Here is a 14,996-nt window from a genome sequence, read left to right as displayed (position 1 = left end):
AGTCCTTCACCCCCCCCCCACCGAGTACAGTTATATTTAAACTTTGCTTATATAATATATAGTGATAAATGTACACGTATAATCCACACTGAGCTTGCTGTTTTGTTTTTTTGTAGCGAGCAGAGAAGCGACTAAAAGTGTCCTCTTCCTCCTCCTCCCTTTCTGTCTTTCCATTCCATCCAACCAATCTTCGCTTGTTCAAGCCGTCTCTGTCGCTCGGCTGGTGGCGAAGGTCAGCGAAAGGAGGGATTCGCCCACATTATCCGTCCCGTTTGCTAGATCGCTGGAATCCCTCGTTCTTTTCCCTCAGATCATCTTTGGTAGAGTGTCTGACACTTTGGTGTGTCTCGGGGGAAGGGAGAAAAGAGGGTGCGGAGGTGGGACGGTCATACATGTAGACCTAGGCTAATGAAGAAGGTGAGTGGGGGGGGGGACGACACTTGACATGGATATTAGAAAATTGAATGGACCATTAAAGAAGATGTTTAGCTTAAATACATGATAGGAATATGTTTGTTATAATATGTCATTGGAGCAGTGTTTAAATAAAGTAAAGAGCGTGTTCCCATGGATCGTGGAGGGAAGGAGGTCACGGGCGAAGTGAGGGTAGGAGTCCGAGACTCGGGTTGAGAGAAGAAGTGAGAGCGCGAATCGGGGCAGTGTCTGTCAGCACAGACAGAAGGTGGCGCTGCGATCGACTGCTTATCATCTGCAGAACAGGGCAGTGATGCAGGAGAGGACGAGGGTCAGCCCTCTGGCTGACGGGAGCGCCGGTGAGCCGCCGATCAGAACTAACAAAGAGAGAAAAGAGCTGTTGAATTAGTCAAAATGGAGATTTAAGGGGCAGGACTTAACTTAACTGTAGTTTTGTTGCTAGTCACTGCATATGGAATGAGTACACTTAACTATTGGCATTTTTCCACTGCACAGTGCCAGGAATTGATATTCAGTTCAGGGAGTAGCCTGCCTCCTGCCCGAAGAGAGCTGGGATAGACTCCAAACCTCCCGCGACCCTTGTGAGGATAAGCGGCTCCGAAATTGGACGGATTGATAAACTAAGAATGTAGCCTACGGCAAATGTATCCACGAGAACCTAAGTCTGAGAATAACGTCTTGTTTACACGAGAAACAGCACAATGTGCTCACCAAGCAGAGATGACTAATTATTCAATTGTAGAAAACTTCATAACGAACTTTGGCAGGCGGGTTCACCGGCAAGTCATTCATCTGCAATCCTGACATCTGTTTTTAATCCTCAAAAATAATTGGGGTTCTGCCAACCTACATCTTCATCTTCAGTGCTGTTGCTTTCCTCCTTGCTCCTTTTGAAAGGGCACGACCCTTTACACAGCGGGGTACAGAATAGTCCAACGGGTCCGAGTAGCTCAGATGAACTGCAGTTTGCATTCATGCTTGACCTCCCGGTTTTATTTGACAGAGAATTAACCACTTTATCCACTTATATCTTCGTGAGTGTTATTTACTATAATAATGGGTAGGCTTGATCATTGTGAAAATAATTTTGTTTGGGAAAAGACTGATACTGAAAACATGATTAAAGCACAAACTATTTTGTTTCATGAAAGACAAATTTACTCGTGATAAGGCATGCAGATGGTATTTGAAGCGTTGCATTGCGTGTCTTAAAATATGAAAGTGGACGTACGTTTTTCATCAGGCAGAGACCAAATGTTTTGCTAACTCCATTCAACACACCATGTTACAAATGTTTTGAAGATCAATAAAAAAAGATTGTCGTTTTGAATACCTGTAAAGCATACGTTTTTGTTTTTTGTTTTTTGCTCATCGCGGTGTTTGGCTCAGCAACTGCAAGGTGGCAGACAGAAGCATTTGTGTCTTACAGCGGGCGTTCAGCCACCCGCCTGCCTGATAATTACCCATCTGCTGGCACGGAGCGTTCCGGCCCGCACACAACCTGCAGGACCCCCCTCGCACGACTCTCGCAAGAGCTTTCTTTCCCCTTCCTGTTTAAGCCACCATCCATTATTCAAAGCATCCGCCGGTGTCTTTATGCACACGTACTGCATGTGGCACATCTCACACGAGCCAGTGCACATGCACACCGTGGAAAGCTGCTGGCTTCAGGAAGTTAAAAAAAAAAAAAAAAAAAAAAAACTATCCAGTGTTAGTCATTCACTTTCTCAGTTTTGTTATTTTTTTCTTCATAATTATTATTATGACCCCAAGTATTTAGTGATATTTAGTAATTTTTAGATTTAGTAATATCCACTTTGCCCTCGACTCGATGATACCCGCTGAGAGTTGTTTTGGAACGACGGAGGTCTTTTGGTCAATGGCCGATTTGTTTGCAGTTCAAAACAATGTTTTCTATAAGACGTAGAAAACTCCAAGATCAAATATTGGACATTTTTAAATGAGATTTTAAGTTCTAAATTGTTCTTAATTGGAACATTTGGTGCACACTTTGCATATTTTGAGCATATTTTTTGGGCACACAGTACTTATATAGAGCTCGTGCACGTGACGTCACCATTTTCATGGCGCCATATTGCCAGTCAAACAGAGCTGCTTGACATTGTGGGAGACATTGAACCGAAGCAGAATATTCACAATTCCCGAGACTTGTTGTGCTGTCGGTTGTCACAACAAACGAGACGGATCTTCAAAGAGATTATTCTATGGAATACAATCTGAAAAGACCAGAAAAGATCGATGGATTTCGTGAATTAAACTGGATGCATAGTGCCCAACCAAATACACGCGCCTGTGTAGCGATCACTTCATTTCATGTAGGAATTATTCTTAATCTCAAATTAGGAAGTATTTCTAATGCATAGTTGACTCATTTGAGAACAATGCGTGTCTGTCATAGAGAGGTTTAAAGGTGTGTGTGTGTGGCTGCAATACGCTTCCGTGGACGGAGGAGCCGACTCCCTGTCCTCTTTTTTTTTTCCCCAATCATAATGAATGAGAGTTTGTGTAAAACCGGGGTCATTTATTTAAATTGTTGAAAAAATCTGGGTGGTTCCATCACTATGTGGGATTTATTCCTGATTGAGAACTGATCCAGAAACAAAGTATTTTTATGCGTCCAGACTTTAATACGCTTTCAAAATCTTCCGTGTAAATCGACGACTTACTCACCAGATCCATGTGTAGATCCAGTTGTCCAAGAAGAGTCAAAGAGAATTAACAGTCCAATTTCTTATTGGCGAAAACATCGACTTCGTCATTAAATATGGGTCGACGATGCCAACTGTCTCTAATTTTTCCACGTACCTTTGTTTATTATCACCTTCGAAATGTTTAAAGGTATCCATCAAAACTCTCGACGTCGTGGTATAAGACATTTTCGTTTCGTCTTAACGGACTTAGCAATGAACAATGCTTTGTTTGACCCGCAATATGTTCAGTCACGTGATTTTGGTGACATAGGTGCATGAGCTCTGACGGATGTCATTACATTTTATATGTGTACTTAATAAAGTTGCCCCCTTTTGCGCTATGCCTGCACAAAAATGCAGTAAGCATGCCAACTAATGTGTGCTTGTTTCCAGCTCCAAATATGGTTCGCCTCCTGCTCCATCTCATATTCTTTCTTCTTTTACTACATCGGCTCTTGCATGCACTCGCACACAAACACCAAGTGCAGCCGCAGCAGCAAACTGCACTCTCTTTCTGTCACTCTCCTTCATTTTATTTTATCCTTCTCCACTCGTGTCCAAGAGAGCCCTTAAAGACGCGGCTCTGCAGTGGTGTACCGGTAATAAAGTGGAGTGATGGAAAACAGAAAGTGAGAGTGTGGGTGGAGAAAGTTTGAGGATGAAAATATACTCATATTTGTGGAAGGGGAATGTGGGGAAAAAAAAATAAACAGTGTAGAGAATTTCACCGCAATCATCATCCTAAGAGCTGTCTCATATTTTCGTTGCCTCAACTAGTTACACAAGAAAATAAAGAGGGGGAAAAAGAACAACACGTAAGCAAGGGAAGAACCTACAAACTCTTAAAACAATATATTTGCCACTTTCTTGTGTGTTAAAGTTTACCATTCAATGGATAGTAATATACTTAAATTTTCAGTGGAACTTTTATAGGGGTGTCCCATATAGCTGAGTATCTGTTACATAGAAGTACCCATATTACTGTGCAGTACAAAATTATTGTTTTGTACTTTTTGTTTGTGTGTGTGTGTGTGGTGTGTGTGTGTGTGTGTGTGACCTAAAATGCCCAAAGTTATTGTAAATAAAGTTTGAAAATGTTTGAAAGACGTTATCCAAAAAGTTGGAATGTCGGGCGTACTTAGTTGTGGGGACATTGTTGACGTACAGTACTCATCATAGATGAGTCGCTTCTACGAGGTGCGAGGAATTTGTGTGCTTTGTAGTTCTAAATTCATTGCCAAAAGCGAACAGCTTGACAAAAAAAAACTGTACCAAAAATAACATGTTTATTGTTATTTTTTTAAATTCTGGAACCAACAGACTTTGTCAACAGCAGTTGAAGTGACAAATGAATACTTTTTTTTTTAGACACATTGTTAGGTCCTGATGGTCCATTTTATCCAATATTTATGTAAACCGGGGTCTGTTTTATCAAGGTTCCAGTTTACTACCATTGCCCCCTCATACCACGTGTAACGGTTCTCCATAAGCCACATGCATTAATTCATGATAAAAACAAGATTAGTTACTTGAGGAATTGGGTGTCTGAATTAGCATTAAATAATTAATTCAGATTATTTCAAAATATCTTTGATGACATCCTTAAACCTTGTAAAGGACAAAGAGAAGTGTGGCTCTAGAGCAATGATTCCCAAACGGTGTGCCGGGGTACAGTAGTGTGCCGTGAGGGCTCTTCAGTTGTGCTGTGGGAAGTTATCCAATTTTATGTAATTCCTAAAAAAAACATGTATTCGAAGAAATAATGTATCTTTATTCATCTATTTATGCCAGTGAGGCACAATGACAGACGGGACCAAAAAATCCTCTATTAGATGGCAGGAAGTACATACAGTAATTAATCAATCCATTTTTGGTGACATTTACTTTTGTTGGTGTACCATGGGATTTTTCTATTGTAAAATATGTGCCTTGGCTCTATAAAGGTTGGAAATCACTGCTCTAGAGCACTATTACCATAATTCCCGGCCTACAGAGCGCACGTAGTTATAAGCCTCACCGAGTACATTTGTAAAGGAAATACCATTTGGTACATACATACGGCGCAGCTGTGTAAAAGCCGCAAGTGCCCAGATTGAAATCGACATTGAAACACGAGATATTTACAAAGACAGTACATAGAGAGTTTAATACTTGCACCGCTGCGCTAACCTTAATACTAGCGCCGCCACCCAAGCGCCGCGCGAACAGGGCCGTTTAAAAAAAAAAAAACATACCGGTAAAAATCGCTGTGACTTGGCAGTAGCACACTAGCGCAGCGCTACCATGGCCAGACTGGTAAAAGTAACTTCCTTGGCAAATATATTCCAGGGGTCTTATGCTTACTTTTTCTGCTCAAGTGCCCCCTTGCGGCCGTTATAAAAAATGCACAAATTAGCTGCATCACTGCATAAACTGCAGGGTTGAAAGCGTGTGAAAAAAGTCACAGCTTACAGGCCGGAAATTACGGTATTCTTTGCAATCCTTTAATTAGGATTTATAATTTTTAAATGGAAATATCAGTAATTGATTCATAGAAAATTGCCTGTGAAAATGTTTGCTTCTACTTTATTTCATGTGAAATCGCTTGTTTGCTACCATTTCCCATCAAACAGCGACAAAATCCTCCCGCATGTTTTCCCAAATAATTAACGTTCACCTCTAGCATGAAAACCAACCCCCAATCTATCTTACCTGTCTTACCTGCAGTGGCAAGAGTGTTCTTCTGCTTGCATTTGCCCATGGTGATGGACACGTCGTCAATAGCAATGTCGCCCTCGAAGCTCGGCCCCCGGATTCCTTCAAAAACGATCTGGAAATGACAAAATGAGACAAAGAGTTGGGAGTAAAGCCCCAATTGACATTTTTGTTTAAAAAAAGGAAACATTTGGTTAGGTAGGGTAAGTCTGTAGAAAATGAGACATTAAGTAATCTATATGAGTAATAGGACAGACAGCTTAATTTAAAAGTACAAGTATTATATTATGTAACAAAGACTGACCACTGACACTGATTTGACAAGCTACTGCATGTAAATTCTTGCCAAAGGCGACATTTGGACTCACAATCAGTTTTTGTTCATTGCGAAGTTGGGAATGGGATCAAAAATCTGTGTAATAATCCCCCGATGTGGGTTAGGGCGTTCATCTTTTGTGCGAGTGCGCAAAATAAATAAATAAATGCAAAGAAGAGACTCGTCGACAAACTTTCAGGCGACTTTCCTATTTCAGGCGGCAGCCATCTGGTTTTGACTGACAGTCTAATTACTGCGGTGTGCCGAAGCTCCAAAAGCCCATCGCACCCAGCTAATCAAAAACGGGAGCATATTCTGCCTGGAATGTACCGCGGGAGCGCAAACAAACAACGAAACTACTTTGTTGCGGCAAAATAACTGTAATGGCACAACTGTAGCACATATTGACAAAAGTTTACTTGCATAAAACGTGACAATCTTGTCTCAGGTATAATAGCTGAATAAAAGCTTGTCATAGGTGTAATTGGTGGCTTTGTGCCACACTGAGTTGAGTTGGTTTACATTTTTTGGCAAGTAACTTGTGAGAAAACAATTATAGACAAGATTAGTGCACAATGACATAAGAACAACGGAATAATAGTCGGATTGAACAGTGGTTATTGTCACTTGGTCTAATGAAGCTGGTGAAGATTAGCTTGAAAAATGCTGTTTATATGTAGGATGTCATCAATACATTCAAACCTCAAAAATTCCAAGTGAAAGTGCACAACTGAACAACTTTGGACATTGAACAGCGAGATTATCAATAATGCACTGTACTGTCCATGATAATGTTAAGACTATATTATAATAAAGTTTCTTTCGGCTTGTCCCTTTCGGGGTCGCCACAGCGTGTCATCTCAGATGAACGCACATGTTTGGCACAATTTTTATGCCGGATGCAGCAACCCTTCTCAGGGAGTGGAGGCCCCAGTGGGATACGAACCCACAACCCCTGGTTTATCAAACCAGTGCTCTAACCACTGAGCTACAGGGCCTCTTAAGACTATATTATAATAATATTTGATATTTTGCTTAAATCTTTAAAAAAATAAAGAGTCCAAATAATTATTCTGCAAAAACAAAATTGCTGGTAATAACAATAATAAAAAAAAGATAGTAGTTTTTCCTGATATAAAAGTATCCAAACAAAAATTCTAAGGAAAAAATAATACTTAACCATAAAAAAACAACGATATATGTAAAAAATAAAATAGTAGCCAAGTAGTTACACATACAGTATACTAACGCAAATAAAATAAAATAATAAAACTGATTGAAATCTTACTTGTAATGGCAAAAAAAAGTAAAATTCAAGTGGCTTAAAAAACATTGAAATTTTGTAATGACAGTGTGCGATCTTTGTATGAAATTCTACTAAAATAAACTGAACTGTTCTTAATCTTTTTAGAGTGCATTGTTGTAAAATAAAAAGGTGGCATACGTTAAAGTCTTTCGACAGGCTCATGTTAAAATATTGGTCAATGCTAATTTGTTGTCACATTATGCATGAATGATGTTTATTTGCAGTGTGAAGATACTGTATGTCATTTTTACAAGATGGTTACATGCTTCAGTGCCTTTGCATGCGTGCAACGTGAAGTATGCGGCATCGTTAGGGACAACGCAAAAATAATTGGGAGATGGCTATCCAGAGATTAACAAGTGTCCTTGACAAACAAGCAAAGTGTCCTTGAACATGCACAAAACGTCAATAAGATGCGAACCGAATTGCACAAAAGCAAATAGGACAGCGTAATGTCACAAATTTCATGCCGCTTTGTCTGGGGGTCTTTGTCACTTTGTGAGCAAAGTGACTCTCACGTATTAGACTGTTCCTCAGAGAAATTTTAGTCCAAGAAGTATCCCACCTCTTGCTTTAGGTCAGTTTGGATGAAAAAAAAAAAGTGTTGAATCTTTCGTGCAATTACTTTAAGATGAATCCTTAGGTAACCTCTAAAGTTAAACCCCCCATAAATTTTATGTTTTGGATTTTTTTTGGGTGGGGTGGTCAAGATTATGCCTCAAAAGCCAAACAAAGTCTCATCTGTCATTAAGTGCAAATTCACACAAAAACATCTCAACCTCACAAGAATTCAGCAATCATATTGGTTTAGCTCACTAAGTGTGTTTTGCTTTTGCTTTTCAGTAGGTTTTTGTGTGGTGGTGTGGGTATTCAGTACAGCACGAGTAATACAATGAAGTAAATAATTATTACATACCCGAAATCGTTTTAGCATGGATATGCTCATGTAAATACACATAATTCATTACATGCTTAATACTTTACATGCTATACTTATAAAACACCACAAGGCTTTTCATCAAGTGTCTGTCAGTCACCTTCAAAAGTATTTGCCTCTATTTCTTAGTTCCATGAAATTTAGGATTGTTATTTAAACTACAGCCTAGATAAAGCTTTTCTGTTTCTATCAGTAAATTTAGTTCTAAGTCACCCAGCTACCTAGAATGGATTGTGCTCCACTTAGGAGATTGCACTATTTTCTCCTTTTTTGGGCATAATCGTGACAACAACAATAACAAAAAGAGGTTTCATAACAAATTATAGGCGGGTTAAGAGATAATGAGCAACACCTTGCTAATAATCACATCTATAATGTCTTCTCGTTGAAGAGACAGTGACTAAATAGTGTTTGTAGTACTTTGTTGTACTGCTTGTACTGTAAATAGATGTAAAAATTGGGCTCCGGGTCGCAGAAGGTTGCTGCTATCCTTAATGTGCCTGATATAGTATAAGGCTGACATTCCCCAGTAATTACACACCCTGCTTTGCGATAGTGGACGACATGCGTGTAAAATAGGCTCACTTTTAAATCCTTGTCGGAGAAGACTGTCACAGAGGAAGTCTACTTCGTGCGTGCGTGCGCGCGACTCTGAGATCAAAGCGGCTGCAGTAAAGCTTCGAGCCGGAGCCGCGAATGTCCCGCTTTGTCGAGCTTTGTAACCTTTAACGCCGCCAATGATGTGCAGTCCGAGGGAGGACCCGGCCCCGAGGGACGGGGGCTGCAAGAGAGTGCGACTTGGGATAAATAAATAAAGAAATGAGAAGCACCCAGGTAGGAAACTCGGCACGAGACGCAGATGGCCTGTGGGTAGTCCACACTGGGGCAGGCGGGGCCACTCTCCCACGTGCATCTCCATCCATTCCATCTGTATGCGGAAGTTCTTGGCCTCAATAAACAACTGGCATCAAGGCCAGCAGTTCTAACTAAGTCAATTTCAGACAGGACGCTGATTGGCATGCTTGCAGGCGTGAGACAGATGGCGCTTTGCTGGAACAATAACAAGCCATCGCCGTAGATCTGCTGACTGACAATGCGAGGCAATTTTTAAATCTGCACACCGAGCTAAAAACAAAACAACAAAAACATTGTTTTGGTTACGCGCCTCTCCTGAAGGTGCAATAAAGACAAAATTAAGAACAGGAAAAAAAAAAAAAAAAAAAAAAAACCTCATAAAACGTCAGTTTTCATTTTATGAAATGACATCACATTTATCTCTGCAGCAGTAAACAATCTCAATATTTCCACAGCAGTTGCATTTGGCCCGGCTCTTGTTTTGGAAGGACAGGAAGAGAAGCATGCTCTCAAAGACATTCACTTTTGTTGGCAGGGGCAACAAAGCGGGGGGGGGGGGGTGCTGCAGAGACGAGTGGCAGCACCTCAAAGGCCTCTGGCGTGTGCAGTCAGTACGCGGCACACAGGACGAAAAAAAAAAAAGTTTGCCTTCTCTGCGGAGACGAGCCCGACATGAAACAAACATCCGTGTGAGGGCGCTTGGCCGACACAGATGACTTTTGCTTAAAATGCTCACAACTCTTGCGAGGATTCACAGATACATACGATAATTGTTCTGACATTTGTCAAGAGGATGACGACTAAAATCTTTTTATCCCGCTGTAACATGTCTTCGACGATCGGGAGAAGAGACATTTTGACAAGAGCTCCAATCAATCAAAGAATTGTTTTTCCAATTGAACAAAAAGGAAAAAGAAATTACTCTCAATTTGAAGGCATAAAAATAACGAGACAACTTTAATGACAAATGCGTTGTGGGAAGATGATGCCGCCCAAGTCATCTCATCTGTTAACTGTCACACAAACATTGTGAAATGAACCTCGGTCCAACAAAATCAACACGCTCCATTAAATTTGATAATAATGTTACATAGTGATCGCTTTTCATGTTCTTCTTTTCTTGAGGCTACTACATCTTATGCAATATCGGAGAGATGTCAAAAGTCAGGCGCCGGGGGCCAGATCTGGCCTGCTACATCACTTTATGTGGCCCTGAAAAAGCAAATCATGTGTCAAAGCCATACCCCAAAGTTTTTTTCATCCTATTCGATAACAATGAGCTATTGCAAGCACATTTTTGTTACCCTTTTACAGTAAAACTCGAACAATATTTGAACTATTATCCTTGACTTCTGATTTTAAAACTAGTAATCCATGGATTTGTTTTGTATTTGCAATCAATATCGTAGCTGTAATGTGGTCTGCAAAAAAAATAAAAATAAAATGAAAAAAAAATTAATTTGATGCCACTGGATTTGCGATCCAAACAAGACAAAGAAAAAGGTCAACATGCATTGCTTTGATTGTTGCTGGTAGTTCCTGCGGCGTATACTGTATACTCGGGTTGTCTCCGGTGTTTTATTTGCCGTTAGCGGCACATTTTGTTTAAATTCCTAATTTCTACCTCTGCGACATTGAGGCTCCACTGTATAGTTTCACACATCTTTCGTGTGTGTGTGGAAGAGTTCCCAATTTGAATAGGAACTTGTTCAAATGTTGAGCAACTGGTTAGAATGTTCACCTCACAGTTCTGAGGACCGGGATCAAATCCCAGCGCCAGCTGTGTGGCGTTTGCATGTTCTTCCTGTGCCTGCGTGGGTTTTCTCCGGGCACTCCGGTTTCCTCCCACATCCCCAAAACATCCATTCATTGGACACTCTAAATTGCCCCCAAGTGTGATTGTGAGTACGAATGGTGTCTATGTGCCCTGCTATTGGCTGAAGATAGCAGGGACAGGCTCCAGCAAACCCGCGACCCTTGTGAGTATAAGTGGCTCGGAAAATGGGTGGATGGATGTTCAAGTTTACTAGGCTACAGTGACGCTGCAGAGTAGTCAAAGTTTGGCGGAAAATGACATTTTCACAGGTGAGGCTCTTGTGATCAATCCAACAAGAACAAGTTAACACGGGTCATGCACACTACCGAAAATCAACGCTACTGACATTTAACATTTACCTGATTTTCCACAAAGCTCAAGCGAGCGAGCTCCACACACACACAGGCTGAAACTTAAAAGGGCAACTTCTCTAAGTTTATATGTTAATGTCAGTGTACTTGTCACACTGAGCAGGTCTGAAAACCCTGTTGTCTCTTTCCTCGGCCATGCCCCCAGGCTTTCTTCGACTACAGTATGGGCTTCGACTCAAAGGAGCCCGCAAACTTTTTTTTTTTCTTTTTTTTTTTAACTTGTCATTGTAATTCATGCAAAGTGCCTGGACAGTTGGGTTTGCCTAAAACAATAAAAAATAAAAACAGCAACAGAACAAATGCAATTTTCAGATATTAGAAAACAAATCCAACATTTTATCAACGAGGCGTTTTTGTGCAGTCACAAAGCAATAAAGCCATCATGAACTTGATGTTATCAAGCGGCAGAGTTTAACGTTTTTAAGTCAATTTCGTTTGCTGCTAAATGGGCTCCCGTTGAGATCAAAACGGCAGGTTTGTCACCATTGTGGGCAAATAATATTTCTTTTGGAAATATTGCAGTAAACGACATACCCACAACAAAGAGTGGTGAAAAATAAATGAAGTGAGCCATTTTTTCATATGCAAAGTTGCAAACATTATTATTATTATTATTATTATTAGGGCCAGAGTAACAGGCAATCTGTAGACCTTCTTGTTATTGCGGTGTTTATTCTTTTTTATCACCCAAATTTATCAAGGAGCCACAAAATGCCTCAAAACCCATGCATATAAGTTTGCAAAAAACAAACAAAAAACCAAAAACACGAAATTCAAGGGACAAGTCTGTCATAACAGGACACAAACAATATCGTAAGAATCTGTTTATGAAATTCAACAGGAAGTCAGTAATTTGGGATAGAAGGAGCCTTTTTGGGCGAATTCCTTGACTAGGGACTCAGCCAAACGAGCCCCAATCAGAATCAGAAGTAGCTGTCCTACACTGATGAGCAATGTTAAATCATGAAACTCATGTAAATGCGTAATTATCACATCACTATACCATTACAGTTTCCATCTCAAGTATCGTCTGGCGGGCACTTGCCACAGTTTGTGAATTATAGCATTACTTTGCAAAATACTTTTTCTTTTCTTTTTCTCATGTACAACTCCAATTCAAATACAGTTTATGGCAGTACGAAGAGAAAAAAAACGATCCTTAGACCGTAATCAGGCCTCTTCATAACTGGACAAATTGGATATAGTGAAATACAATCTGTCATGAGCAAGGGTTGGGCACTACCAGGAGGGGCATGACCGGGCCGCTGCGCAGGGCGGTGTCATCTCTGACACCTGTCATAACTGATTCGCATGAGCCACTGTGATTAGACCAAGTATTTAAGTTGGAGTTAGGTCACTGGCATTTGCCAGTTCGTTGCTTTGTGCTACTGAGTATGCTTCACCACATCCCGGGTTACTCCGCTACTTAGCGTCATAGTCATCGAATCCTGTTCTCGTTTTTTTTGGATCCTGCTTTCTTTCTTTTCTTCTAAAACCAACTGAACATTATGCCTTTGCCCGGGGGTCCTGCATTTGGGTCCGTCTCCTTCACCGCTGGAATATGACACAATCCTGTATATGCATGTACAGTATCTGTAAAAACTGTGCATGCATGTAGACTCAGAAACACTTTTGATGAATCAACGCTACATCGAAAGTATGATAACCTTAGAAGTGCCGAAACCAATCAGTGCAAACTCCACAACCAAAGACCAAAGTGAGATCCAAAACTTGAAGCTCAGAAGTGGGAGACAGATATGGTCACTTTGTTTAAAAGCCTACTAGCCTTTTTACTGTGCACACAATGCTTAATTTGACACAGAAAACAAACCATATCCACACAACTCCAAAATGCACATATGCAACTACACGTGTATCAACATAAAAAAAATGGACTGTATTGACTTCTCACCCCTACTAGTTAGGTATGTCTCCACTGCAGGGAAATGCTTTTCTTCTTTTCTCCCCCTGCTTGAGTAGGTTTGTTCTGGTTCATCCCCGTTTTCCATTCCAAAAGCATGCATGTTAGGCTATCCATCCATTTCTTAGCCGCTTATCCTCACAACCGTCGCGGGGAGTGCTCGAGCCAATCCTAGCTGTCAACGGGCAGGAGGCAGGGTACACCATGAACTGGTTGCCAGCCAATCGCAGAGCACATGGAGGCAGACAACAGTCGCACTCACAATCACACCTAGGGGCAATTTAGAGTGTCCAATTAATGTTGCATGTTTTTGGGATGTGGGAGGAAACCGGAGGCCCCGGAGAAAATCCACGCAGGCCCGAGGAGAACATGCAAACTACACACAGGCGGGGCCGGAGTTGAACACAGGTCCTCAGAACTATGAGGCCAACGCTTTACCAGCTGAACCACTGTGCCGCCGCATGTTGGGGTATTTGAAGGTTTTGAATTGAAATTAATGCAAGTGAAATTGTTGTTTATTGGTGCCCTGCCTGACTAGTGACATGTCCAGGGTGTACCCCTTCTCTTGCCCAAAGATAGCTATGGTACGCTCTAGCACCCCCCATGACCCTAACGAAGGCAAATATTTCTGAATATAGATGAATGGGAAAAAAGAGATCCGATATAAAGGTGTTACAGTGGAACTCAGCAAATGCAAAAGGGTAAAACAGCCTTTACAGAGCCCCCTTTTGCTACATCAAAACCGAAATAAAACAACAACCATTTGATTCAGGTAATTTCCATCGTCAACAGCAGACAACTTAATCATTATTATTGATTGAAGCGGAACAAGCGCTCACCACCGACAGCGGGAAGAAGCGACACAATAGGACGCCGACGTGGGACGGCAGTACCGGAGGCGGTGTTAAGAGGGGAAAACGCAGAGCGAGAGAGAGAGAAGGCTGATGGAGGAATGAAACTGTCGGAGAGAGAAATGGGATTCGCCCTGCGGCCCGATACATAACAAAGTTTTAAGAAGGGAGGGGAAAGTGTGACAGGAAGGGCTGGAGCAAAAATCTAGTTTATGCTCACCTCACATGGCCCGCACCACATTCAAGGCACTCTGTATACATCTTCTACGTCTAAATGTCCTCAGATATCTCGGGGCGTTGCTTTCAAAGCTTTTTTAAAATGGCATTTTCAATTTATCACGATAAAAGGAACAACTTGATTAATTCAAAGAGAGTCAAAATGTCAAGTGTTGTGTGTTTTGTGTGTGTGGTACTAATAATTCATCACAGCATATTTGAATATCTTTTGGGAAATACCAATTGAAGGTCATTAGTATTGTACCTGACATTTAGGAGACTACTAGAAGACATTATATTGCATAGTGACTACGTATACGGGTCTGCTTAGCCACTAGTGTTTTCCTCCCATTTGAAAGTGACCATCAAGCATTAGTCATTTGCATTCCGCCGCACTCAGTTTAGCTTAACGATCGGATGTCACAGGCTCGTTAATGGCATTCGCTCTTCCCACAACAAGTGAATGAGTCACTCCATGAATTAGTGAATCTTTCATTGCACCTCATTAAGGACCGCGTTGAGATTGGTTGCCCCTCAGTCGGCGGCTGCGCCCCCTTAATTACAAGA

At 41.1% G+C, this 14,996-nt stretch overlaps 1 protein-coding gene across 6 annotated transcripts in view; it reads right to left on the bottom strand.

The window, feature by feature from the left end:
• Positions 1-212: 212 nt before the first annotated feature.
• The window catches only part of LOC133498056 (MAM domain-containing glycosylphosphatidylinositol anchor protein 1), a 237,294-nt gene continuing 222,510 nt past the window's right edge, over positions 213-14,996 (bottom strand). For 4 of the 6 annotated variants that reach the window (XM_061814455.1, XM_061814456.1, XM_061814454.1 and 1 more), the window contains 2 exons: positions 5,838-5,955; positions 213-791 (listed from right to left, as the gene is read on the bottom strand). In XM_061814455.1, coding sequence (XP_061670439.1) covers positions 706-791; positions 5,838-5,955 — 204 coding nt within the window. In that variant the 3' untranslated portion in view covers positions 213-705. Of the gene's footprint in view, positions 792-5,837; positions 5,956-10,233; positions 10,467-14,996 lie in introns of those variants that run through there. The other 2 variants (XM_061814457.1, XM_061814458.1) reach the window with 2 other exon arrangements.

Source organism: Syngnathoides biaculeatus, chromosome 3, assembly GCF_019802595.1.
Source record: "Syngnathoides biaculeatus isolate LvHL_M chromosome 3, ASM1980259v1, whole genome shotgun sequence".
NCBI lineage: Eukaryota > Metazoa > Chordata > Actinopteri > Syngnathiformes > Syngnathidae > Syngnathoides > Syngnathoides biaculeatus.
Note: the sequence above shows the minus strand (reverse complement) of the source record. Positions and strands in the feature narration are given on the sequence as shown.